Below are 26,691 nucleotides of genomic sequence, written 5' to 3' on the forward strand. Positions count from 1 at the left end.
CACTAGTTGTTCTAGTCGACTAATGGACCAGATGAACGCATTCCTAAGACAAATATATGCAAAACATGTGCAGGCCTTAATAGCTGCAGGTCTGCTTTGGCACCAGCAAAAACTCCAATTTTCAAGAGAGTATTGCCTACCCAAACGATCCATCTGTGTCCATCAAAGTGTATGACGATCTGAAGCAGCTCTTCCACAGCACAGTTGCCCCAAGATACGACTGGACATTAAGGAGGATCACCTGAAGAACGGGATGCAACTGTCAAGAAACACGACGCTGAGGAGGGTTGCATCCCAAATCCACAGCATTTCATCCCAGCCCGTGGAAGTATAAGAAGCAGGAGATCGGCTAGAGGACAAAGCTCACCAATGTTCATCTTCGGGAACTTATTGAATATCTCGATGGTTCCCGAAGGAGGGAGTCGCCAAAGCTGTTCTCAACAGAGGCTAGCATGGGTGATTCAAACCTTTCTTCCTTCTCTTTTTGTGGATCGATGAAGGCATTCTTATGTGCCGAACACCGACAGAGACTAACGAAGCAACTGTCAGGCAAGTACCTTCGCTGTACGGAGAAAATCAGAAACACGAAGAAGTGTCCTTCAACTTGAGTAGTGTTTCTGTTTCTCATACAGTTTCTCTAGCCAGAGTTTCCATGGAAATGGTCGAAACTCAAACATCATTTCTGCAATAGCTTGAACAGATGATATGAGGTGAACAACATGCATGGTTGCTCGGTCACACGGTGTCAGTCGTGTGGCCAGGGGCATAACTACTTTTCCTTATGCAGATATTTGAATAACTTGTCAAGACGATATTTGGAAGTCCTGCGTAATCGAGAAAAGAGAGAGCAAACAACCAATCTAAGTGCTTAATTTAGGTACATATGTAGGAGAGATAATGTCATACTTCCGGTTTCATTTCCACTTAGCAATAAAGCGATCAATGAGCAATTGAACAAGAAAATAAGAACTAGTGAATCAAAGAAAGTTTGGGAGAAGTTTATTCCGACATGCGTTACTTGTGTGAACGGAACAATCTCCGGGCATCACCCGAGTAAGTATCCATCAAGGAACATGCAGTTTGCACCACGGTGAGAACAAGCAGCACCACAGCAACAACCACAGAGATCCCAGACCACGGGTTGCTGAAGTAGTCCCTTTTAAGGATGACCCTCGACCGGTAACAGGCAGCCATGCACTGGTGCCACCAGGTCCGGCTGTATGCATTCAGGCTTTCGCACTGGCTCGAGTAGAAGAACTGGCTGGATTCCCTCATGGTCTCCTTGTACAAGCTGTTGAAGAGACTAGCCACGTCGTCTGTGCTCTTAAGCTGATTTTCCAAAATCCCACAGTGGGTTAGAATGTCAATGTCGTCCGGCGTGTCGATGAGGCTGTCCATGAGGATGGCATAGCTGCTGATGTACTTGTAGTCGTGGTGGCACTGCTCGTATGCGATCATGTTCCTGAAGTACACCTCGGTCCACTCGTGCACAATCAGGTGTGACATCTCGAGGGTCCCATCCCTGAAGACAACATCAAGCACGGAGGAGGTTCCCTCAGCCTGTCTGAACTTGACGCCGGCCTCTTGCAGCTCCTTTGCGCTCCGAGTCAGCTCGAATTTCTTGGCCTGTTTGGACGACTTGTCCCGTGGGAATGAGGGCAGTTGCAGGGCTCGCACGTAGTCCACTAGGTGCCTCACCTGAATTCTCGTGCCTGCGAGCTCATGCCCATGCAAGACATCTTTGAAGTACTCATAGCTGAGCTTGAAGAACGTAACAGTGGTCCTCAATGTGGTGAGGTTATAGAGCTCCTCGAGGACAAAGAACGGGACTTGGTTTTCCAGCAGCAGGACATCGTGGAACACGCCATTTTTCATCCACTGCTTGCTGAATATCTCGTCGTTCTCATCTCGGTGCTCGGGCCAATGGTTCCTTATGAAAACCTCAACAACAAAAACTGCATCCACTAAGATAATTTCGACGAGCTCGTCGCTGCCTTGGGTGAGATTTTCTTGGTAGCACTGCCGAATTCGGTCTTCCAATTCCTTGATCATTCTGGTACAAGCCAGGAGGTCGGCCTTGATGCGACTGAGGAAGCCTTTCAAGTACTTCATTTTGATCTCCTCCCTCGGCTGAAGCACTGTCTTATCGCGGTGGAACGGCCCGATGGAGATGACTTGAGGTGTGTACGCCTCTTCGTTTGCTGCACGGAACTTCTCAGGCACTCGATAGATGCAACACTCGACGGACACGGGAGGTAATTTGTTGATCTTGGTCATTATGGTAATCGCGACTTCCTTGACAGTCTGACTCATACCTAAACAAAGTGAAAGAAAAAGATTACCAGCCCTGGAAACTTGAAAGACTGAGACAGGTACATCGGGGCATGATTACAGCGATTTTGGTGCCTAATGACAAGAATGAATTAAGCAGACGCTCTATTTTGCCATTAACGGGACTTGACGAGCACGCTCGAGTCCAGTCTAAAAGAAGAACAGAGGCAAAAACAAGATGAAAATGATGTTTTCTCTAGTCAGAAAACACGCGATGGTTCTTGACGCGTTCAATCTGTTCTAGAAGGGGCACATAGGCCTCCATTGACAGAATAATTTCATCTAATTTTGATTGTCATGAAGCAATCCCTGATCTCAAAAGATTCAACCTGCGGTGCTCCGCTGTGTTTCTGTTCGTGGACTTTGGTCAAATTGGAAAGGTCGTTGGGTTTCAGGAGGCCCTGTGCCTCAGCTAGTTGAGAAAATATCTGAAGAATCTGCAAAGCCTGAGAAGTGAATAATGAAAGATCGTCAGCTCCCCAGAACTCTCATTTGCGGTGCAACAAGATCAATCTGGGGTCAAAATCACGTTGCTGCTAATGATACAAGATCACATAAATCCTATAAATCTTGGGATAAGGATGCTATAAGCGCCGTAACTTTCTACGGCACTCATTTAAATCTCATAACTTTTTCTTCCCACACTTGAGTACCAAATCGGTGAAAAACCGTTCACTTCAATGCATATTCTAGCGATTCATTCTACATGGCTTTTTAAACTAAAATTTGATTTTGCCGTAGTTTTTCAAAACAAAAGTAAAGTCCAACATGGAAAGTTGTCGGTCCGACGTGGCATAACTCTCTCTCTCTCTCCCAACTTCTTCAATCTTCGACCATGGTGGTGATGGTCGCATCCATTGCTGCACTTTCCGTGATAGTCACCGAAGCCCTCAAATCATGCAACTTTGGCTTTTGCAGCACAAGATAAAAGCAAACGCTCGTGCTGCCCCACTCGGACTCCGTCTTCTTTGCATTCTTCACCGTCCATTCTCAAAGCTTATCGCACGCCGAAAAAATCAAAGCTCCTGAAATGGCGAGCCTTTAGAAAGAAGAAGGTGGTGATGCGGGTTGGTTTTTGTGGGTGACCAGAGCCGAAAGAGGCAACGAACTTTTTCACAGCCTTCCGATGATGGTCACAGGTTGTTCGCGAGGGTGAGGAATCCGAAGCCCGCATAATCAAATGCGGTTGCTTCAAGCGGAGGTCCAACGCACTACACAAGCTGAGCAATCTTCGTTTTCGAAGTCGAATCCCCAACTGCGAGTTGGGGCAAGGCAAATTGTGGGGTAGGGCCTCAATTGAAGCTATTAGCCCCAAGTGGTCAATTTAAGGCAAGAACAAATATGGAACCATGTCGTTTCTACACTATTTAGCTGATTGGATTTCTCCGGCGAGCCACCTCAGACTTTCCAGCATGGGAAATTGCCGATGACACTTAAGTGAACGATTTTTGAAAATTGTGGCACTCAAGTGCTCGAAAAAAAAGATTATGATACTCAACCATATGAAAATTATGGCACTTGCTGTGGGTGTTATCCCATGTAAATCTTACTGGAACACGAATAGTCTAACCTTCTATACTCTCGATTATCATGCGAGCGTTGAGTCGAATGCATCCATAGTTCCTGTACTTTCTAATTTGAAAGTAACTGCAGCATATGGTCACTAAACATGATGCACAAGAAGTACCGAGTTGAAAGGTGTTGAGAGAAAAGCAAAGAAGGCTTACCTGAGACCCCAGATCGAGAATGCCTTATTCCTTCTTGCTGTCTTTGGAGAAGTCCCGTTTGCTTCCCATAATATATAGTGAGAAACCATGCAAATCACGACAACATAAGCTATTGGGGGACAAAAGAAAGATCTGATATTCTTTAACCTTCTATGAAGCATTATTATCTTATACACACACACAAAAAAAGGTCTAACATTACCATGCACCGCAAAGAGAAAAGACAAGGGGAAAAGAACACAGACCAGAGTTACCTCGTTTCTTTGCCATTAATCTCAAAAGATCTCCTCTTGGTCCAACTTTGTCTGGACTGTTGGAGAAGTTTTTGATGCAGAAAAAGTGACGGTTCTTTGGTCATAATTGCACGGCAACTACGCAAGTATCCTAGTTATTCTCAGTGATGCAACAGCAAAAGCAAAATTCTTCTTGTCATATTGTTTGTTATAACCATTTTATAGTTACCGCTACCCATATGACTAATTTAAGGCTTATGACGAGTTTTTTCTTTAGCAAATGGGATATGATTTACTTTATTGTTTGTAGAAGATTTATTTTATAGAATTCCTTGCGCATATGCCATTTGTGCTGTCAAATTTTTTTTTTTTATGGTCGATTGTGCCATCCAATGAAGCAACAAAATCCGAAGGATTACCTAGATGATTGGTCCAAGAAACGCACATATGTTACTTTGTACTAATTCATCATGGAGCCTATTAGAAGTAGAAAATTCTAGGAGCCAACCAATTGTGAAGGCCCTAAACCTTTGCCATAAAGAAGCAAATAAGAAGGCTAAAACAGAGACGGAGAATCCAGGAGGGAGAGATCTCAAGTCATAGGATGAGCAAGATTGGTGCAAAGATGAAATGCTCCCATTGTCGTAAGGAAGGACACCATAAAGAAAAGTTTTGCATTGAAGACGCAACATCGACAACAACAGCCACTTGCAAGGGCTGATGTAGGGCCATCTAAAGATCTAGCTGAAAGGCTAGGTGCAAGTCTAGCTCAATAGCCAACAGAAGGGCCTGTTGTAGGGCCAACCACTGAGTCGACTATTTAACAAAGGAGAAGAAAATATCTAGTAAGCTGTACCATTTGTGCTTGTATTATTTTAAGGGATGAAGTTTAACTTCGTTATATCTTTCTCATATGAGAAGAAGACCAACTGCACAAATTGCTAAAAGTGAGGTACAAAGCAAAGAAGGGGACTCTTGGGAAAAGGATAAGGCAATTTGGTTTTGGCCTTTTGATAGACGAATGTGCTAGAATGACTAATTTGAATGTAACTTTTGTAGGACTCATGCATTTATTTTATGGTATTTCATTTTGTTGACAATATGGTTATGTTGTTGTAGCATGGCAAAAGTTCAAAGGTGCTTATCTCTCAAGGTGGCCCAATTCAAGAGTCAAGGACCGCGCCGGAAAAAAGTACTTCAAAGAAGAATATGTCGGGTGCAACTCCAAAACAACCACCAACAAAAAGCCCAGCAATAGTCAATCTCAACCAACTGATTTCGACACCATAATGACTCTATGGGGAGCTCCCATGAATAACACATCCTAGAAAGAAAATGATATTTGGGCTAACAATACAACCTAGAGTGTGGTGAATAGGTTGAGTGAGATAAAAATAAACTTTCACAAAATGCAAAACCATTTGCAATCAAGATGATGTTGCAAACATATGGGCATGTATGCAAATGACAAGTGAATTAGAGTGAGATAGATAGATCAAATCCATAAACAACTTTGCGAAACATAACAAGTTAAAGCTTCACCGGCAACATAAAAAGTTTAACACAATGCGGAGTGTTGCGGTTGAACAAATACGCAATCGAGTGCGGTGCTGATAAACAGATAATGTAATCAGGAATGATGATAATAAAGAGATAAAAGATAGCACACTTTATAGTGGTTCGACTTTATTCCCAAGCCTACATCCACTCTACGGATTAACAGCCACAATGAGGCTGGAATCCATTAGTAATCAGCAGTCTTGCTCCTATACAAATAGATCACACTATCGGGACAGCCACTAGTCCTACATCCATACACTTAACCATTTGCTATTACAACTCAGTAGCACTACATAGAGATAATAATCAGCATCGCATATGCTAACAACATAAGCAAATAGAAGGAGAAGACTCAAGAGCTAAGACTTGATTTTTTCATCTTCACCCAACACCGACTCACTTGCTTCTTTAGCCTTCCTTCTCCTTATATAGACCTTCGGGCTTCATACTAACTGTTGAGGGTTTTCAAGGAAGCATAATTGGCCACCAAGAAAAAACAGTTGAACAACAAGCACATTGGGCATCCTTATTTGCATGGGAGACAATAACAATACTAATACATGCTAAAGACAAATAGTAGTGGTCCTGATCCGAGACAATCCGTACATGTCGGGTCGGGATATCATGTGGTACAGCTTAGCCCTTTGTCATAAGATCAAATAGTACAGATCCTCTCGCATGTAAGGAATGATACTATAAGGTATACTATTCATCCATACTATGCATAGTGTCATTTGTCAGTGATCCTTCCGCAGTCTATGTTTATGGAATCTACAACATCAAATGGCTCTATTATGAACAATCAATAGTCGTATTGGATAACAAATATCACACCATTGTCACACCAACAACCAACAAGTATACGCACTATCACCGGTGCGCACACACACTATCACCAATATCGCTTGCGAGTAACCTGGCTACAATCTCCAGTGATGATATCATCCCAAAGACATATTGAGATGACAACAATGATCTTACCACCTTTCATTAGTACCAAAGACATCCAAGAATACTATCTTTCTTGGTCCTTCCAAGCTACCATGATGTATACTCTAGACACTTGTTCATACATCTGCCACAACACGGTTTCTTGTCTTTCCCGACAATGTACGATAATTGATAATGGTAATAAAACAACCAGTTATGTATCACCTACTATTACTTGACCAAAACACGTGTTAGGAGCCTTTGATTGTTTGTCATCTTCAAAACATCATAAGGGATTTTCCCAACAAATGGCTGCTGCTAAGAATAAGGTATATAGGACATGAAGGCCAATTGAAGAACCTACATGGCCAATTAGAAAAAAAATGCAATGATTATGAACCAAGTCAAAAGCCCATCCAAAGGAAAAGGAGCTAGGGGGTTATGCATATTGACTGATGGAAGGGTGCTGGATATGATCTTTTTTGTTTTTAGTTAGGAGGTTGTGCATACTAAATGATGGGAGGTTGATATTGATTGATGGGATTGATATTGTTAAGTGTTGAGATTGTCGGATATTTTTGTTTAGAGGGAAGCCAACCCCTAGATGTGGATGCTTTTGTTTGGTTATTCAGATTGATTAAATGTAAAGAAGCGGTTGAATGTATAGGGAGCGATGATTATTTTGATAATTCCATATGTTGTGGTAGGTTATGCTGGTGCAATGCTTGTATGTGCAAGTGTTTGCTACGATACTGATACTTATTGATTGGTGATGGTGTGGTACTTCTACCAACAATTGTATGAGTTGGTGCAGTAAGGGCTAGTGCACTGCTTGCACCAGGAATTGCATGTGTTAGTGCCAGTACAAGATGCACCGGCACTTATATGTACTACATTGTGCTTGCACCAGCACATACTGATGCATGTGTTAGGGTATGATCAAAAGCAAGTTCTGAGATGACTTAAGAGTCTAACTACTCACAATTCCACTATCACAAATACAGCACAGAGACATTAAAGGATAGAAAATTTTGCACATAGAGTTTATAGTAGTTCGGCTTTGTTTCAAGCTTACATCTACTTCTTCACGCTCACAACCAATCGGCTGGATAATATTAGTAAATAGCTCAGAGGTTACAACTTGATGACTATTCTTGAGCCAATAGACTTCCCTTCTAACACTCTCTTACTTGGATATGAACCTTTAGGTATTACACTGCTTGGGTCAAGAATAAATGAAGGATGTTGAAGCTTTCTTGAACTTTGGAATTATAAATTCCGAACTCTCTCTCTTTCCCTTCAACCTTGAAGTCTCCTTTTATACTCATTCACCTTCAAACTAGCTATTGCAAGGTCTCCAAACAATCCCTCTCCATGCTTCCCGTTTGGATGAGATTATATATAAAGGATTTCGTAGCTGTTGAGATTGAAAATTAGAATCTCCCATTAGATCGGATCGCCCATACAATCATGATCCGGGTTTCTAAAGAAAGAATTCTCCATTTCGTAAATCATTATCTTCTTCCTTAATCCACACTCTTGAATGATCTTCGTGATTGAAAATCTTGAAGAACAAATCCAGCTTGTTTTGCTAATCGTTGTGATAATATAATATCTCACATATATTATCTCGAAAATATCTAATGATAATCTAATCATTGCATATGAAGTACTCCCTCAGAGCCTAAGCTTTGCGATAATATCTAAGCTCCTTAACTTAGCTTCTGAGCTTGCTGCACGTTAAAAATCCTTCGACTAAGCCCAAACGGATTCTCGAGTCTTAACCCAAGAGAGGTTAAGGCCCAAAAGGATTATCCATGCAGGAATCTTTTATTGAACTAGAATGTTCGTTTTCCAATAAGGAGTTCTGGGTCGGTTTTGGACGAAGAGTGTCAAATGCGGACGATGTTTGTATTAGCGTTGAGTACGTAGTATAGACTCTTGGTAACTCAATGACTAGCACGTTCGATGGTTTGTGATGAACCACCCTTCGACACACTATCACGTATGATACGACATCGAAATTGAATCGACGGAGTCGGACCCGAATAAAGGACACAATGTCGGAATTTAATCGACGATTCTTGGACGGGGGAAGTAGAACACAGCACCGGAATCTAATCAACGGTACTGGACAGGATAGATGAAGGGTACAACACTGGAATTGATCGACGGTATCGAACCTGACAAGCAGATGCCGGAATCTAATTGACGACACCTAACTCTAGGATATGAAACTCGCCAGAATGGAATCAACGACGGGAATCTAAAGCTATAGCTAGACTAAAAGCTAAGTGAAAGGATAAAGACTTGTTTGTTGAGTTGTCCCCTTTTCGTCGAATGACTTGGGGTATTTATAGAGAGCTTCTTGGTAACCGTCGACCAGTTATTGCCTTTGGTTCTCCACTTTCGCACGTTCTTCCATTCTTCGACAGTTTTCATCGACGGTTCCCGGGTTCACGTGCCACTTCCTTTTCACCTTTTGGGATTACCGCCTTTTTGCGTAATCGCTTTGATCATGGTCTCTTCGCGCGTCTTTTTCCCTTTGCTTTTGGGAGCTGCCGCCTCTAACGTATGGCATCTTCTCGATTAACCAGAACTTGATTTTAGTACGCCCGGTTGTAGCTAATCATGCATTCTTCACACACCTGTCACATAACACCTTAGGTAATTTTAGGTGTCAACATATGCCCTCTTTTTTAAAAGAGGGGTAAATTGAAGATTTATCTCTTTTAAAAGATATCCTTCGATTCGAGCGTAATCGGCTGTGTCTTCATGATTACACATTTTCAATCTCCATTCCCAAAGCGCGGTCATTTCGGATTTCCTGTTTTGTTTACTCTTGTACACCATCTTGACCTTTGATTCGGACCACTTTTACATTTGTGCAAAAGCCCTCTGTCGTCATTCTCTTGCCTTCGGATATTCCAAAACCCTAAACCCTTTAGAGTTTTGTTTGAACCCTTTCCATGGCAACCTAGACCTTCGAACTCACGCCTAAACAGCTTGTTGGCCGCTTCAACAAGCTAGTCAACGATGAAGATGCTAACATTTGCTTCCTTAAATTATTGAACACCACTGGAGAACACGCTGGATTTATCCTAGGCCCTAGTCTTCGAGATCACAACCATGTCCCAGCTTTCCTTCAGCCTTGTTTCCCAACAAGGAAGAGTGGGAAGCTTCCTATCCAGGCTACGCCTCCGAGGGATATATGGTCGTCTCCGTCTCCTCGATTTAGAAGTTTTCCTTCATATGACTACAAGTTCTACTCCTAGTTTCAACGCCTGCGAGATGACCCACCAACCGCTTCTTCTTGGAGAGCATCAGAAATAACGACAGCACTTGAGGTCGGCATGTTAGCGCATGATTTGAATAGAGGACTACTAGGCTGTATCGTGAGTTTCTGGTCTCCATCGACCAACCGCTTCTTCTTCCCGTGGGGCCTTATGTCGGTCACCCTTTTAGATATGTTCGCAACAGCTGGCTTTACTCCCCATAGGACCCCTCTTGTCAATCTCAAAATCTTCGATGATTGCTCCATCTCCGAGGACGCATTTGCTTATGGAAAATTCCCGGACGCCTACTTGCAAAACTTCGGCCCGATGACTCCTGTCGAACAGATGACTTTTCTCCCCTTTTGGCTATCAAAGTATGTATTCTTCAGTCCAACACTCAACGTTTCCAGAGACTATGCTGTCCTAGCTTCCAATTTAGCATGAGGAAGAAACATTGCTCCCGAACCTTTAGTTTTAGCAATCATGTACCGCATCATTACCCATACTTCTTCATCGATGATGTCTACGGACGAAGGTGTGCTATTTGGTTCGCTCTAGATTTTGCAAGCTTGGGTGGCATTCTATTTTCCTTTCCGGTTCGAGATTGTACCCTGCTATCGGGAGACTGGACCACCTTTTCCCTTTGGTGCACGATTGCTTATAGCTGCCCAATTGAAGGTTCCTGTTGGTACTCCATCTTTGTACTTCTATTTCCAGTAGATTTTATCATTCGATGTGGCGATGATAGACATGTTCCCTTATCATTCTGCCAACTTCGATTCCATTTTTTATTCTGGATCATCTAAACCGTATAACTTCCGCGAATTCTGGACCTGTATTCTATCCCCTATTGATTTGCCTATCTGGCTTTGTTCCAAAGGTAGATTCTATCCTAACTTCAAACCTTACTCTCCCCAATATTGCACCAGGAAGTTCTATCTTCGACAAGTTGTTCCTATGCCTATTCCATATTCCATAGACTTTCCTTGGATGGCCAAGAAGCCATACAATCTTAAGGTAGATGCGCCTTTCACCTATTGTGCTCGGGTTACCACCCCGATTCACCAACAATTCTCTAGAGACATTCCAGGAATCCTTCAATCTAGTCCTGGGGTCACATTTGAGTTCACGGACTGATGGTTGTCTTTTGCCTTCAAGAGCCCTTATGAAGATGCGATCTCATCACTTCTAAAGATGTCAAAAATCGATCAAGCTTTTCCGCCGATCTGGTGTTGAGGACCAATTGAAGGCGTAGATCACCTCTTTAGGAGAGAAAAGACAAGTTGATCTTTCCAGGATTGCACAGCAAGAAGCAGAGTAACATCGAACTAGGAGTGCTTGTCTGGCTCGGAACCACAAGTTCGAGGGTCTTTTTTGTAACTTGCTTAAGGATGTACAAAAAGCTCTGTATTCCAAAAGATCTCAATGAAACTATTTTCGCGCCAATACTTCCACGATCTTCCCACGTTCGCGATATTAACTTACTAGCATGAATCGGTTACCTTAATGTCTTCTATATATAACGACCATCCTCGATCATTAGGCAACATCCCATCATGGCAAGCCATCGCCCAATTTTTGTAGGAGTTTGCGAGACTTCTCATCTATCTCGCCTTGATGATCTTTCATGTTGTGAGGATAAGGGTGAACTATCTTTGTCTTTCATGGATTACCAACCTGATAATGGCCACATCATCCTCGGTCCACATCTCAATCGCTTGCCTCCTCTCTCAATGTTAGTAGAGTGTTTCCCTCGTCATTATGAAGAAACTTTGCCCATCGATCTATCAACCATCTGCACTGCCCCTTGGCTAACGTGTAATCATCTATGCAATTCTTACCCATCTTTTGATAACTGATTCTTTTATTGGTACATTAGATTGAGGGGAGAATTTTCTGACACATGGGATCAAGCCCATATTGGCAAAGCGTTGCGGTTTTGTGGTATGTCCGTCGATCCTATGGAATATGGCCTTATCGGTAGTCCGTGCTGCTTCTAGTCACCCTCGTCTAATTGTTTCTTTCTCCCCATTGGTCCGGTGACCATTACCTTGTTCGACATTTGGTCCATTGCTGGCCTTTCTCCCTTCCTTGAGTGTGATATTCAACTAGCGGGTGACCAGCCTTCTTTCAATACCTGCCGACATCCGGACCTTCCTTACGATGAATTCATGAACTATCATGCCAAGCTTTTAGGACCCATTTCTCTAAAAGAGCATCGACCTTCCTTTTATGCTTGGCTAAGCCGATACATTTTCTGTCTTCCCACGTTGCAAGTATCTTTAGAGTTCCTAGATTTAGCATGTGCACTTGCTCGCGCAATCAACGTAGAACTAGGTCGTATGGCTCTAGCTTCACTATATCGTGGCCTGTCAGCTGCACAAACTTTTTTGACTGGGGTATACCTCAACGTCTTCTCTGGTCCATTGTGGATCTTGCATGGGTGGTTGTGAATCTACTTTCCCTAGTTGTTTCAAAAAGGAACGGCTCCATTTCGTCGAACCCCAATTCTCGAGTCGACTACTACCAATGACTCTGATCCGGGGTTGTTCAACCGAATACTTTGCCTATTGCCCGATGGCTTCTCCTCTTTCGACGGCTTTCTCAACATATTGCTATCCCTTACCAATTTTGAGTTTCGCCAGCTATCCGTCGATGAAGGAGTTCATAGTCCATTAAGTGACGATCCCGATGTTCACCTGTTTTGGATGAGCATCTTGACCCCATCCGACCTAGCACTTAATCTGTTTGGCGGTGGCACATTCTCATCGGGCTTTGAAGTCTATAATCCTCACTACTATGCCCGCCAATTTGGGCTTACCCAAGGCATTCCTATGCTAGTGGTGTATTCGATGAACTTTCGTTTCTCCAATCATCAGGAAACAAAAGCAGACATGGTTTGTTATATTGAAATTGCACACATTATTCTCGAATGTGCTTACTTTATCGGCTTTTCTAGCCATCCATGTGGCTCCCTACTTTTTGACAAATAGTGGGCTGATTATCGCATTTTTCTATTCTCTGATGGTGTTGATGACATTCTTTTGAAAGTTCATCGAGCTCCATTGGGTTTACTACATCCTTTTATGAAACGCGCTCCGTCACCTATATCGGATATGAATTTGGAGCATTCAGCTAATGAAGGTACCTGTTTTTTTGCTTATCGGTTATATTTGACTCTGTTCCAACTAACTTGCTCCAATACGGGTGATTCGATAGCTTCGAATGGCAATATCGAAAGGACCCTGGATGCTCCTTGGGTCGCCCACACTAACATGGTAAGTGCTTCAAGTGGCCCATCAACTTGGTTCTCCAATGACTACCACCTCATCCACGCTAAATGGTTGCGACTTCACAACTTGTTGGGAAGAGGGTATGTCACCATATGCAACGACATGGTCATCGAAGATGAAATTAAGACTCTCCTCACTTTCTTGGCTTATTTGCCGTAAACGAGCTTTTCCTTACATGTAGCTCGACTTTGAGATCATATAGGGCACGGCAAAAAGATCTAGAAGTCATTATCAAGCTAGAGGAAGATACCCTCTTTGCTACCGAAGAACTAGCGCGCTATCGGGATATTCTTGATACTCCGGAAAATGACGGATATATCCCTCTACGGACCTTATCCGCTCGGTTAAGGACAATCAACAAGCAAGAAATCCTTTGCGATTCTCTGCACCTTGAACTTCTAAAGGCCAATTTCCGGAGAGAGGCAATTATTGATGTCAATCGTAGCAGTGATATGCAGCTTCATAGTTTTATCTTAAACATCCAGCAATATGTTTTATAATTCACTACTATTGATTTCAATGTTACCTTTGTCGACTTCATTGCCCCCTTGTTTCAATTTATCTTCAACGAGCATTTTTTGTCTTAGTTTAGACCCGCGCAACCCATCATGACACAATTTCAAAAGATCTCTTTTTTCCCTCACGGCATTTAATGATAGACGCCGTTTCAAGTACCTCTCTTCAAATTGAACAGTCACGGCGCTTCGATGATAGTGACGAATAGTTATGGAACCGCCGTCCACATCATCGCGGTTATTTGCATCTTTCCACTTTTCACGATGCACTCCTTCGCCTTGTAACTCGATAACCATCCACTAACTTTATTGTCTTGGCCATCGGAAGGTCGTGGGTAGATATTTGGTATCATGGAGACAACTGCTCTTGATCTTTGCCTATAAATAGCACGGCTCTTTCGTGGTGGGTCCTCATTCACACTTTGGCCCTTGCAAACTCAAAGCAAATCCTCACAAAGCCATTATGAAGCTTGTGTCTTCTTCTCCATCTTCATCCTCGCCCCAACCTTCTATCCGTGAGTTCAATACCCTCCGGAAGGAGATCATTTCCCTCCCGAGTTACACTTACACCATGCTGATGGTGAGGCCCAAGGCGATCGAGAAACTAACTGGCCTACTTCCTCGTGCTGCACCCCATAACTTTCCTGTCGATCATCCACTCCGGCCCAACTATAACGAGTTCATGACCACTTTTGGCTATGGGCTCGAAAAGTTCCAGCAAAACCAGACAGCAATCACCAAGCACGATCTAGTCGATCACGAACCGTGGTGCAAGATCGAGGAGATCGAGAATGGTGAGGTTATCTACAAGGAGCTCTGCGCAGCCTAAGAAGCTCTTTATGCTTCTCATTCGAGCGTCCTTCGGCTCCGCAACATCTTCTCGGATCGCTCGAAGACTAGCCGGCGCTAACCGAAGAGATCTTTGGCAGGCGGGGCGAGGCAAAAGCATGAACTAGCCGAGAGCTACGAAGCTCGGTCTTTAACTTCTGCCGAGACCAACATTGAAGCCCCGAAGGCCATGGTGGATGCAATCGACGGTCACGTGCAGACGCGGGTGATGCACCTTCGACACTTAGAGTGCGAGCGGGATGACACGGAGGCCTCTGCGAACGATTTAGCCCAAGCCAAGCATCGGGCTCAAGAGGATAACATCAAGCTGGAGGACCGTCTGCGCCACTTTGTCGCCCGCTTCAAGGGGCACCTTAAGCAGAAGTAAGGGCATGCTTTGGAGTGCAAGAGAGGGACAAGAGAAGAGAGAGAGAGAGAGAGATATGGAGGGAGAGAAAAAAAGGAAAGGAATGTACTTGGTCCAGTCAATGCAATTAACTTTTCTCATTCCTTGCCCCCTGGTTCTTCTCACATCTCCCACATAGACGAGTAGAATTTCTTCAAATATTTCCTGTTAATCGATCGCTGTAGATCTTTTCCATTGATTTCTTTCATGATATAAGCATTCTCAGGGAGAACATTGGTTATCCGGTATGGTCCCTCCCATTTCGACGACCACTTACCATATCTCTCGTTATCGAGGCTTGTGGACAAAATGTTTTTCCACACTAAGTCACCAAAGTCGAAGCGCTAAACTTTCACATGTTTGTTGTAGGCCTTGGCAATTCTTCCTTTCTAAGCCATTAACTTTTCCAATATTGTGGCTCGACTTTCTCCCAGCTCATCGATCGTTACATGCATTGTCTCATCATACTCTTCTCTCGTTATATCATCTTGCAATTTCACCCTCAATGATCGCACCGTGATCTCAAATGGAAGTACAGCCTCTTGTCCATATGTTAGCATATAGGGACTAACCCCAGTGTTTGACCTTTTAGAAGTTCAATAGGCTCATAACACTGTGGACAGAAGCGAATCCCATTTTCTTAGGTTATCTTCCAGGTGCTTCTTTATTAATCCGATGATCACCTTGTTAGAAGCTTCGGCTTGGCCATTAGTTTGAGCATAATACGGTGTTGAATGAATCATCTTGATTCCCCTAGACTTAGTAAAATTCAGTATTTCTCGCCCTATAAAGACTGTCCCTTGGTCCGCCGTCATGGTCTGTGGGATTCCAAATCTATGTATAATCCGCTTTTTAATGAACTCCCTCACGATCTTCTGCGTCACACTTTTGTACGAGGTCGCTTCGACCCACTTCGTGAAGTGGTCGGTGGCCACTAGTATAAAGCTATGCTTCTTCGATGAGGATGGATATATTTTTCCTATTATATCCATTGCCCAACCTCGAAAGGGCCATGGTTTGATAATTGGCTTCATCGGCGCAGCGAGGACATGTTGGACTGCTCCATGCCTCTGGCAAGCCTGGCATCCCTTGGCATAGTCGATACAATCCTTAGGGACATGTTGGACTGGTCCATGCCTCTAGCAAGCCTGGCATCCCTTGGCATAGTCGATACAATCCTTAGTGATTGTTAGCCAGAAATACCCATGCCGTCGTAATAGCCATTTCATCTTTAGGCCGGCTTAATGAGCCCCACAAATTCCTTCATGAACTTCTGTCATTATGAGCATTGCTTCTTCTTACCCAAAACATTTTAAAAGCAACCCACCCATTGTTTTGCAATACGACTCCTCATCGATCAAAAGGTACTTCATAACTTGTCTCCTAAAATCCTTACTACAAGGATCTAGGTTCCTCAAGTAGCTCACCAGGGGAGTCCTCCAGTCTGTTCGACTAACCTGGATATCTTGGCTTTCAACTAGTTTGCTTTGAGCCATCAACACATGAACATCTACCGAAGGTAACACTTTCATCCGGGTGATTATATGGTCTGCCAGCTCCTTTGATGTCTTGTACCCATATGCCATCTAGGCTAACTCATTGGCTTCCAAATTCTCACTTCTTTTGACATGAACTAGCTCATACTCCACAAAGTTTGACAGCAATCCTTTCGCCAAACTATGATGTAGGATGATATTTTCACTAAGGCATTGGTATTCTCCACTGAGTTGCCTTATAACCAACTGTGAATCACCTTTAATTCTAACCGACTTGACCTTCATGTCAATCAAAATATTCAACCCCACAATCAAAGCTTCATATTTAGCTTGGTTATTTGAACATTCGAAATCCAATCTATACATCAGCTTTGTTTTTTGTTGACGGGGTAATATGATCATAATCCCGGCACCAAACGATCCAAACGCAATCGATCCATCAAAACACAGCACCCATGGTGCAATACGAAGATAATTCTCACTATCTTCTATCTTTAAACGTAATGGATATTCGGTAATGAAATCGGACACGCTTTGCCCTTTTATTACTTTAAGCAGCATGCATATTAAACTGATTTCCAACAAAGTAAATGTCCATTTAGAAATTCGGCCTCTGACAATCGGCCTGGATAACATGTACTTAATTTCATCTGTCCTACAAATTACATGTACCGTAGTCCGCAATATATAATGTCGTAATTTCGTACATGCGTAGTACAATGATAGATATAACTTTTCTATGGGAGTGTATCTTGTTTCAGCGTCATTCGACGTTATTTCGGCGTCGTTCAGCATCCTACTCGGGTAATAGACCGCTTGCTCCCTTCCTTCGTCGTTTTCTTAAGCCAACATGCTTCCAATCGCAGTATTGGTCACGGACAAATACAGCTTCAACGGAATACCTCTCTTTGGTGGCGTCAGAGCCGGCGGCTTAGTCAGATACTCTTTCAATCGATCAAAAGCCAGCTGGTGTTTCTTTTCCCATATGAATGCTTGTTCATTCTTCAACTTGAGCAAGGGAGAGAATACTTCGATTTTTCCCGACAAGTTAGCTTTAAAACGACGCAGAAAGTTTAACTTTCCTAGCATCTTTTGAAGTTGCTTTTTATTCGCAGGGGGCGATAACTCTTGGATAGCCTTGGTTTTGTTTTCATCTATCTCTATACCCCTTTGGTGAACTAAAAAACCTAAGAAGTTACTAGCCCTCACGCCAAAAGCGTATTTCAAAGGATTCATCTTTAATTTAAACTTCTGCATTATAATGAAAGCTTGCTCTAAGCAATCGAGATGACTTACTTCGTCGGTCTTGACTATAACATCATCGATGTACACCTTCATGAAGTCGCCAATCATATCATGGAAGATAGAGTTCATTGCCCTTTGGTACGTGGCGTTAGCATTCTTTAGTCCGAAGGGCATGATGACCCATTCAAATGTTCCAATGGCACCGGGGCACCCAAAGGCTATCTTATGCATGTCCTCCTCAGCTATGAATATCTTATTATATCATGAATACCTATCCATGAGAGACATAATCTCATTTTTGGCAGTCGAATCAATTAGCATATCGGCCATGGGCATTTGATACTCATTCTTCGGAGTAGCCAGATTAAGATCTCGAAATCGATACATTCTCTAAGCTTGCCATTCTTCTTCTTGACAGGTACAATGTTTGACAACCACTCGATGTACCTTGCCGTTCTTATAAACCCCGCAGTGAGGAGCCGTTCGATTTCCTCCTTGATCTTGAGTATCACTCACGGAGTAAATCTTCTTGGAGCTCGCTTATGTGGGCTAAACCCCTTTTTGATTGGCAATCGATGCTCAACCACCTCTCTTCCAAGACTAGGCATCTCATGATAATTCCAAGCAAATCAATCCTTGTACCTTCTTAACAGGCCCACCAATTGATTTTTGTACTCTGGGTCAAGCAACTTACTCACATACGTCGGCTATGAACAAACCTCATTTCCGATATTCACTTCTTCCAACGGATCTTGGGTTTGGACGAACTTGTTATCTTCCTTTAATGGTGACTTCTCAAAGTCTAAAATGTCACCGACAACCTCATCTATTTGCCCAGCTTTGTTCGGCCCGTAGGCCGAGTACCTCTTAATGAGGTCTTGTAACAATTTATGGTCTCCCATCGACAACTTCGTGGTGTCGTTCTGCTAGTTCTTTCTTAGGGACCCATTCGGTGTTTCCCTTGTCAAAACGGCAGAACGCTATGTTGCTTGGATCAACTTTGGGGGGTTTGGAGACGCGCGAACAATCATTCGATATGTCCCGACTATTTTTCCTTTGTCTCGATGCCCGAGCCCAAATAACACAGGGCTGGTTGTTGGCTTTCACATATTCCACCTTATCGCTATTCTAAAATGTCAGCATTTGGTGCAAGGTTGACGGGACACATTGGTTCGTATGTATCCAATCTCTCCCCAAGAATAGGTTGTATGATCCGTTAGCATCGACTACACAAAAGGATATCCTCGACGTCTTTAACCCCAATGTCGGATTTGCCACGAACATGCCTTTCACCTCGGTAATCTCGCCTGTAAAGTCCGATAACTGGATATTCGATGGGATTATATCATCATCTTTCCTTCCTAACTCCTTAAAGAACACGTACGGGATGAGATTCAACGTAGATCCGCCATCTACCAGTACTTTCATTCTTGGCTGGCCATTTATCTTGGCACCAATATTTAACGATTTCAAATGGCCAGAAACGTCATCATGAGGTCTCTCAAATTCCATGACCTCTTCACTGTCGAAACAGAATCAGCCCTCTCATTTTCTTTGGTTATAACTTCACCATCATCGCCAAACACATGCAATTTCGTCGAAACTCATTAGGAAGTTTAACTTGAACCATAAATGAGCTTAAGGGTGATACTGACACGCTTGCAAGAGACCTGGCTCGTGATTTTGGCTTCGATACTTCCCGGGTCGCAAGCCGAGCCTCTTCACCATTTGGTGTGCTCCTCCAGATCAACCTCTTGACTTTCCTAAGTCTAGGGCCATCTACCGCTACGAGAGCTGGTTTAGCTCGAACATGACCAACTGGGTTGGATTGCTACCATAATTGGTGAATTCGCCTTTTTCCTTTGTACCCTTCTTTTTTAGATATGGGTCATGACCTCCTTTGGAATTTCGGTAGTCTCATACCATAATCCCTCGGGTGGATTATTTGGTATCTTGAGGGTTCGTTGACGACGCGGTTTGGTCGGCATGCCTATCCATAAGACGCTCCCTCGTGAGGATGCATAGGCAAGAAAGCATAGCTCACACGGTAGTCGAACTTACCGTTAGGCTCTCCCAACGTGCCGGTCGTAGGATCTCCTTCCCCATACCTCTGCTTGAATGTCTTGCGGGATTTTTGGTAAACAAGAGGCTTCCTCGATGCTACACTCTCGATTTGGAATTGCTTCCGATTCTGTTTGGCAGCTTTGAGGTTATAGGACTTCCTTTGAGCTTGGTTATTCTAATAACCATTCTCCCGTTGGCCTATGTTCTTCAATTTTTGTCTGCAAGCATAAGTTTGAGAACTTATACCTTTCTCTTGATTGTTTCGGAGATACCATTCTTGTCATCACAGGGAACGGATCGACATCTATCTCCATTAGAGATTTGCCCTTATCATCGGCGAACTTGATCTTCCCTTATCGAATTGCTTCCTATATATTTTTCTTGAGGACCAAGCAATCCAAGGTGTTGTGGCTCCATGAGTGATGCCACTTACAATACTTTTTTCCAACTAACTCGCCCTTAGTCGGTATCTCTTGCCCTTCGGTCGCCTTAATTTGTCCATCAGCTAAGAGTAAATCGAAAATTTCTTCGGTTTGACTTACGTTGAAAGAGTAATACACCACTTCCTTAGCCTTAGCCATGATAGTCGATCTTTCTTTGACCTTCACAGGCCTTAACGCTTGACGGGTGTAAGGTTGGTCGATGATTATTCGAGCAACAGCCACTTCAACAGGATCCGTTGGTTCCTGGTCGAGGTCGAGTGAATTGACAAAATTCAAATCTCCTCTTCGCGGGTGTCTCTTATCTTTTTCTCTAAGCAGACTTTCATGCTTGACAGCTATTGTCGATAGTTCGAACAAGTCGACACACAGTTGACCACCCATCCTATCTCGAATTTCAAACTTCAACCCATTGAAGGCAAACTCCGCAAATGTGCTTTCAAGCAAAGGGACCAGGCATTTGTTCCTAGCCTTCTTGAACCTTGTGATAAATTGATCAACAGTTTCATTTGCCATTTGTTTCATTGTCGACAAATCAGCAATCAACAAATTTGGCACGGCTCACTGGAACCGGCTATGAAATTGACGTTCCATCTGTTCCCAAGCTAGTATCGAATTTAGTAATAAGGCAATGTACCATGTAAATGCTGTCTTCGACAAAGAAAGTGGGAATAATTTTAACTTCCAATGATCAGCATGAGTAGCATCTCCACATAAAGCTAAAAAGCGATTGACATGCTCGTATGTAGACTGCTCATCTTCACCAGTGAAAAGTGTAAACTCTAGTATCTTAAATCTTCTCGGATAAGGGATTGTATCCATCCAATCGGGGTATGGCTTGCGATAAACATTAATTCTATACCCTATAGTTGGAACATTATACCCAACCACCTGGTCGACGGCTAGCTAGTTTGAATACATCGGTTGACACGGTACACGATACCCCATTTGTTGTAGAGCTTGATACCATGGTTGTAGGGCTGGCTGAACAACCTGAAATACTGGCTCAGGAATCTGTGGCTGTAATCCTAGTTGAAATCCTAGTTACGCATATTACTACTGGACATGATACCGTGGTTGAAAGGGTTGATCTGGTCCCCTAACTTGGGGCAACCGATCCTACCCTCCGGCTTGGCCTTGCCCCCTAGGAGGAATGGGTATCACTCCTTGGTTTTCATTGATCATGGGTACGGGCGGCTCTCATTCACCGGGGCATGAGCAACAATAGGTTGAGTAGTAGGTATTGCCTGTTGATTGACAGATCCTAACACCTCAATTGGATTTGCATTTACTTAAGGGTTAGAACCATCACCTAGCACAGCAGGAAGGACTTCTCCTCGCTGTAAAATCCTTGTAGGCGCCATCGGCGGCAAGTTTTGCCCAGCATAACCCATATTTGTTAGCGTAGTGGCTGAAGCAAAGGAATTTCTAGCGGGTATGGGAGAGTTCCCACCTTGACGTTACACTGAAATCCCATGTTGACCCGAGGCACCTTCATGGTAAATGTTAATGATCAATGGTCTAACAACATTAGTTATTCGTTGAACCATATGATCTGTAAACTCGTTTTGGATTTCCTCAATAGTACATCTTATCGACGATAACATGACGGACGTCATCTCCATATTTCTTCTAGGCTCTTCAATATGCTGTCGACGCGCCTCATCATCATTACCCTAGACCTGGTTCACCAATCCATGAGCTGCAGTTGATGATTCCGCTCGCGGCACTTCTTCCATGTGTTCATCTCCAATGCCGTCTAAGTTGTTTCGTCCTCTTGTGCGTAGCATAGCACTCTCTCGAACCGACACCTTGTTGTCCCACCGGGTGTGCCAAAAAAGACTGTTGCACGTTAAAAATCCTTCGACTAAGCCCAAACGGGTTCTCGAGTCTTAATCTAAGAGAGGTTAAGGCCCAAAAAGATTATCCACGCAGGAATCTTTTATCGAATTAGAACGTTCATTTTCCAATAAGGAGTTCTTGGTCGGTTTTGGACAGAGAGTGTCAAATGTAGACGATGTTTGTATTAGCGCCGAGTACGTAGTACATACTCTTGGTAACTCGATGACTAGCACGTTCAATGGTTTGTGATGAACCACCCTTCGACACACTGTCACTTATGATACGACACCGGAATTGAATCTACGAAGTCGGACCAGAATAAAGGACACAATGCCGGAATTTAATTGACGACACTGGACGGGGGGAAGTAGGACACAAGACCGGAATCTAATCAACGGTCTTGGACAGAATGGATGAAGGATACAACACCGGAATTGAATCGACGGTATCGAACCCGATGAGTAGACGCCGGAATCTAATCGACAACACCTAACTCTGGGATATGAAACTTGCCAGAATTGAATCAACAACGGGAATCTAAGCTACAGCTAGACTAAAAGCTAAGTGAAAGGATAAAGACTTATTTGTTGAGTTGTCCCCTTTTCGTTGAATGACTTGCGGTATTTATAGAGAGCTTCTTGGTAACCGTCGACCCGATTCTGCCTTTGGTTCTCCACTTCCGTACGTTCTTCCATTCTTCGACGGTTTTTATCGACGGTTCCTAGGTTCGCGCGCCACTTCCTTTTCCACCTTTTGGGATTACCGCCTTTTTGTATAACTGCTTTGATCATGGTCTCTTCGCGCGTCTTTTTCCCTCTACTTTTGGGAACCGCCGGCTCTGACGCGTGGCATCTTCTCGATTAACCAGAAATTGATTTCAGTACGCCCAGCTGTAGCTAATCATGCCTTCCTCACGTACCTGTCACATGACACCTTATGTAATGTTAGGTGTCAACTGAGCCTCTTTTAACGGATTCAGTTATGTGTAACTATTATTTAACAATTGAATGTACATTACGAAAATATACAAAATAAGTAATTCACTGTATTAACTCAGATACTAGGGAATATGAATTGTTTTGCCAACTGGAAAATCAATTGAGGTGTTTTTCTCTCAACACATGGCACCTATTTTTATTCATTGCACATGTGATTTTTGTCATTTATATGCAACGGACAAATTACATTATTTTACATGAACTTAAATAATATGTTGATTGCCCTATTGACAGGGATATGTATACCTGCTGATTATTAATTACTGTGCTATTATGCTTTTGGGTAGAGTGGTGGGTAGATCTCCTAGTTTAGACCTACAGCTTTCATTTAATAAGCTTAGCATCATCCCAAAATATTTTCCAAACTGGTCGAGTTCGGAATCCGGGGATACTTACCAATTCCGGAGATCTCTTTAAGGACCTGATCAGCAGAAAAAGTAAAGTTGTGTATTTTGTCCTAGGAACTTTTTATTGTTTATAGTAAGAAATGAATGTATGTATACAATACTTGAGGTTACATCATTTACTCATTTGAGGTTAAAATTGCATGAAAAATTCAAGTCATGACAACTCCACTACAAAGGCAATGTCAAGTCGTGTTATTGTTAACTAGATAAGAGAACCCACCTAAAATGTTCGACCTTCCAATTCTGGTCCTTCAACTTTGCACAACTTTATATTACCGTTCTCTTCTTCGACACCCAGAATCACGAACTGCGAGTTGAGAATCGAGATCATCTCGAGCGAGAGAAGACTTGGAAGCCAATGTAGGATCGGTGGCTAGATCTTATAAGAGGAACGAGCTGGTTCAGATACGCCATGACTCCGCAGTGCGGTTTGTCTCCAGCCACCGCTTCATTAGTGTCTTTGGTTTGCTTCCCCACTTCCTCTTTTGCTTCGATTTTCGTTCATCTGATTTGGAATTTGAAGTTAGCACTCTAGATCCTGGCATTGCTGTTGGATTAGTTCCGAGGCTCCATGAATTGTTGGAAACTCTAGTGTGGACCCTACTTTCGCGAGATCGGTCGCTTCTTACAAGGCATTATTGGAAAGATCGAGTATTTCTTGTAATTACTTTCCTGGATAAGAATCTGCATTCTCTGTTTCTTCCATTAGATCGGAATTGATCCTGCATCCCTGGTCAATGACCTGACATTTTCTTAGCTTTTGATTCTTCTCTTTCTGGTGATCGCTCGTCCCACTCAGCCTGTTACTTTTGAAAGCATTAATGTGTTCTACAGTATTAGTCGACCTTTCTGGCAGCAGAGAAACTCAATAGTAATACTAGGCTTCATCAGGATTTATTTCACAAATGATGCGGCCATTGACAAGTATGTTTAGGATATTGAAACCCTAGTTTGAGACTTCATTTCCTTGGTTCTGGTAATGCCTTTTATATTACCACTTGCGGCCGCGGAACAATCTCCGGGCATTGCCCGCGTAAATATCCAGAAATGAACACGCGGTTTGCACCAGGGTGAGAATGAGCAACACCACAGCGGCGACCACGGAGACCCCAGACCATGGGTTGCTGAAGTAGTCCCGCTTGAGAATGACCCTCCAGCGGTACCAGGCAGCCTTCCACTGTTGCCACCAGGTCCGGCTGTACGCGTTCAGGCTCTCACACTGGCTCGAGTAGAGGAACTCGCTGGAGTCCCTCATGGTCTCATTGTACATGCCGTTGATGAGACGAGCCACGTCGTCCGCACTTCCAAGTTGATTTTCCAGAATTCCACAGCTGATTAGGATGTCGATGTCTTTGGGCGTGTCTATGAGGCTGTCCAGGAGAATGACGTAGCTGCTGATGTGCTTGTACTCGTGGTGGCACTGCTCGTACGCAATCATGTTCCTCAAGTACGCGTCGGTCCATTCATTCACAACCAGGCGCTGCATCCCTAGGGTCCCGTCCTTGAAGATGACATCGAGCAAGGAGGAGGTTCCCTCGCTCTGTCGGAAGTTGAGGCCGGCCTCTTCCAGCTCCTTTGCACTCCGAGTCAGCTCGAATTTCTTGGCCCGTTGGGATGCCACGCCCTGCGGGAATGAGGGCAGTTGCTGGGCTCGCACGTAGTCCACTAGGTGCCTCACCTGGGTTCTCGTGCCTGCAAGCTCATGCCCGTGCAAGACATCTTTGAAATACTCATAACTGAGCTTGAAGAATGTGATAGTGGTCTTCAATGCGGTGAGGTTATAGAGAGTCTCGAGGACAAAGAAAGGGACTTGGTTTTCCAGCAGCAGGACGTCGTGAAGCACGGCATTGCTCATCCACTGCTTGCTGAATATCTCGTCGTTCTCATCTCGGTGCTCGGGGTAATGGTTCCTTATGAAAAGCTCAACTACAAAAACCGCGTCCACCAAGATTATTTCCACGAGCTGGTCGCTGTCTTGGGTGAGACTTTCTTGGTAGCATTGCCGAATGCGGTCTTCCAATTCGCTGATCATTCTGGTACAAGCTAGGAGGTCGGCCTTGATGCGGCGGAGGAAGCCTATCAAGTACCTCAGTTTGATCTCCTCCGTCGACTGAAGCACTGTCTTATCACGGTGGAATGGCCCGATGGAGACGACTTGAGGTGTGTACGCCTCTGCTTTTGCTCTGCGGAACTTCTCAGGCACTCGATAGATGCAACACTCGGAGGACATGTGAGTCACGTTGCTCATCTTCGTTGTTATGGCAAGTGCAACTTCCTTGACAGTGTGACTCATACCTAAACAAGCGAAAGAAAAAGATTACGAGCCCATGAAACTAGAAAGAGTGAATAGGTACATTTGGGCATAATTCTATCGACATTCATGCATGTCGCGTTGATTTAGAGCCTAATGACGAGAATGAATGCAGCATATGTTCTTTTTTCCATTTAACAGGACTCGAGTCCTGTCAAAAAGAAAAACCGAGCCATAAACAACATGAAAATGATGTTTTTTCTTGTAAAACAGAAGACATGCCGTAGCTCACGGTGCATTCAATCTGTTCCAAAAAATGGCACAAAGGTCTACATCGACCGAATAACGTGATCTGATTTTCATTGTCTTGAAGAAACCCGTGCTCTCGAAAGATTCAACCTGCGGTGCTCTGGTGTGTTTCTGCCATCAAGTTTGGGCGAATCGGGCAAGTCCTTCAGTTTCACAAAGGCCTTGTGCCTGAGCTAGCTGATGAAGAATCTGCAAAGCTGGAGAAGGGGATAAGGAAAAACCGTCAGGTCCCTGGAGCTCTCACCCCCGCGCAACAAAGTCAATTTGCAGTATAAATCACATGGCCACAACAATAATAGGAGATCGTAACGCGCGAAAATCTTGCTGGAACACACATAATCTATCCTTCTATCTCTTGGCTATTCTACGGGCAAAGACTAAAGTCGAATGCATTCGTAGTTCTTGCACTATTCGATTTGAAAATAGTTGCAGCATGTGGTCACTAGACATAATGCTGTGTGTCTGAACAAGAAGCACCGAGTCGAAAGATGTTGGAGAGAAAAATTAAGAAGGCTTACCTGAGATTCGAGATCGAGAATGC

At 43.6% G+C, this 26,691-nt stretch overlaps 2 protein-coding genes across 4 annotated transcripts; both read right to left on the reverse strand.

Annotated features, from left to right (window-relative positions):
- Window positions 1-533: 533 nt before the first annotated feature.
- Window positions 534-26,338, reverse strand: LOC115743553 (UPF0481 protein At3g47200-like). 3 transcript variants are annotated; one of them, XM_048277687.1, is made up of 2 exons: window positions 26,223-26,338; window positions 534-2,317 (listed from the first exon to the last, which is right to left on the reverse strand). In XM_048277687.1, the coding sequence occupies exon 2, from the start codon at window positions 2,311-2,313 to the stop codon at window positions 1,015-1,017; it is 1,299 nt and encodes a 432-aa protein (XP_048133644.1). In that variant the 5' UTR covers window positions 2,314-2,317; window positions 26,223-26,338; the 3' UTR covers window positions 534-1,014. The 3 variants fall into 3 exon arrangements, with proteins under 3 accessions (XP_048133644.1, XP_030534253.1, XP_048133645.1); XM_030678393.2 differs by lacking the exon at window positions 26,223-26,338 and adding an exon at window positions 4,059-4,145 and having other exon boundaries at window positions 534-2,315; XM_048277688.1 differs by lacking the exon at window positions 26,223-26,338 and adding an exon at window positions 2,661-2,816 and having other exon boundaries at window positions 534-2,315.
- LOC115743551 (UPF0481 protein At3g47200-like) lies at window positions 24,012-26,691 on the reverse strand. Its single transcript, XM_030678390.2, has 4 exons — window positions 26,669-26,691; window positions 26,241-26,347; window positions 24,568-25,885; window positions 24,012-24,230 (listed from the first exon to the last, which is right to left on the reverse strand). The coding sequence occupies exons 2-3, from the start codon at window positions 26,266-26,268 to the stop codon at window positions 24,582-24,584; spliced, it is 1,332 nt and encodes a 443-aa protein (XP_030534250.1). The 5' UTR covers window positions 26,269-26,347; window positions 26,669-26,691; the 3' UTR covers window positions 24,012-24,230; window positions 24,568-24,581.

Source organism: Rhodamnia argentea, chromosome 4 (genome assembly GCF_020921035.1).
Source record: "Rhodamnia argentea isolate NSW1041297 chromosome 4, ASM2092103v1, whole genome shotgun sequence".
Taxonomy (NCBI): Eukaryota; Viridiplantae; Streptophyta; class Magnoliopsida; order Myrtales; family Myrtaceae; genus Rhodamnia; species Rhodamnia argentea.

Bases quoted from the DNA above. Each gene is read 5' to 3' on its own strand.
- LOC115743553 (XM_048277687.1), bottom strand. From the start codon at position 2,313: ATGAGTCAGACTGTCAAGGAAGTCGCGATTACCATAATGACCAAGATC.
- LOC115743551 (XM_030678390.2), bottom strand. From the start codon at position 26,268: ATGGCAGAAACACACCAGAGCACCGCAG. The intron at 25,886-26,240 runs GTTGAATCTTTC...TCGCTTGTTTAG, and splicing joins AACACACCAGAGCACCGCAG to GTATGAGTCACACTGTCAAG.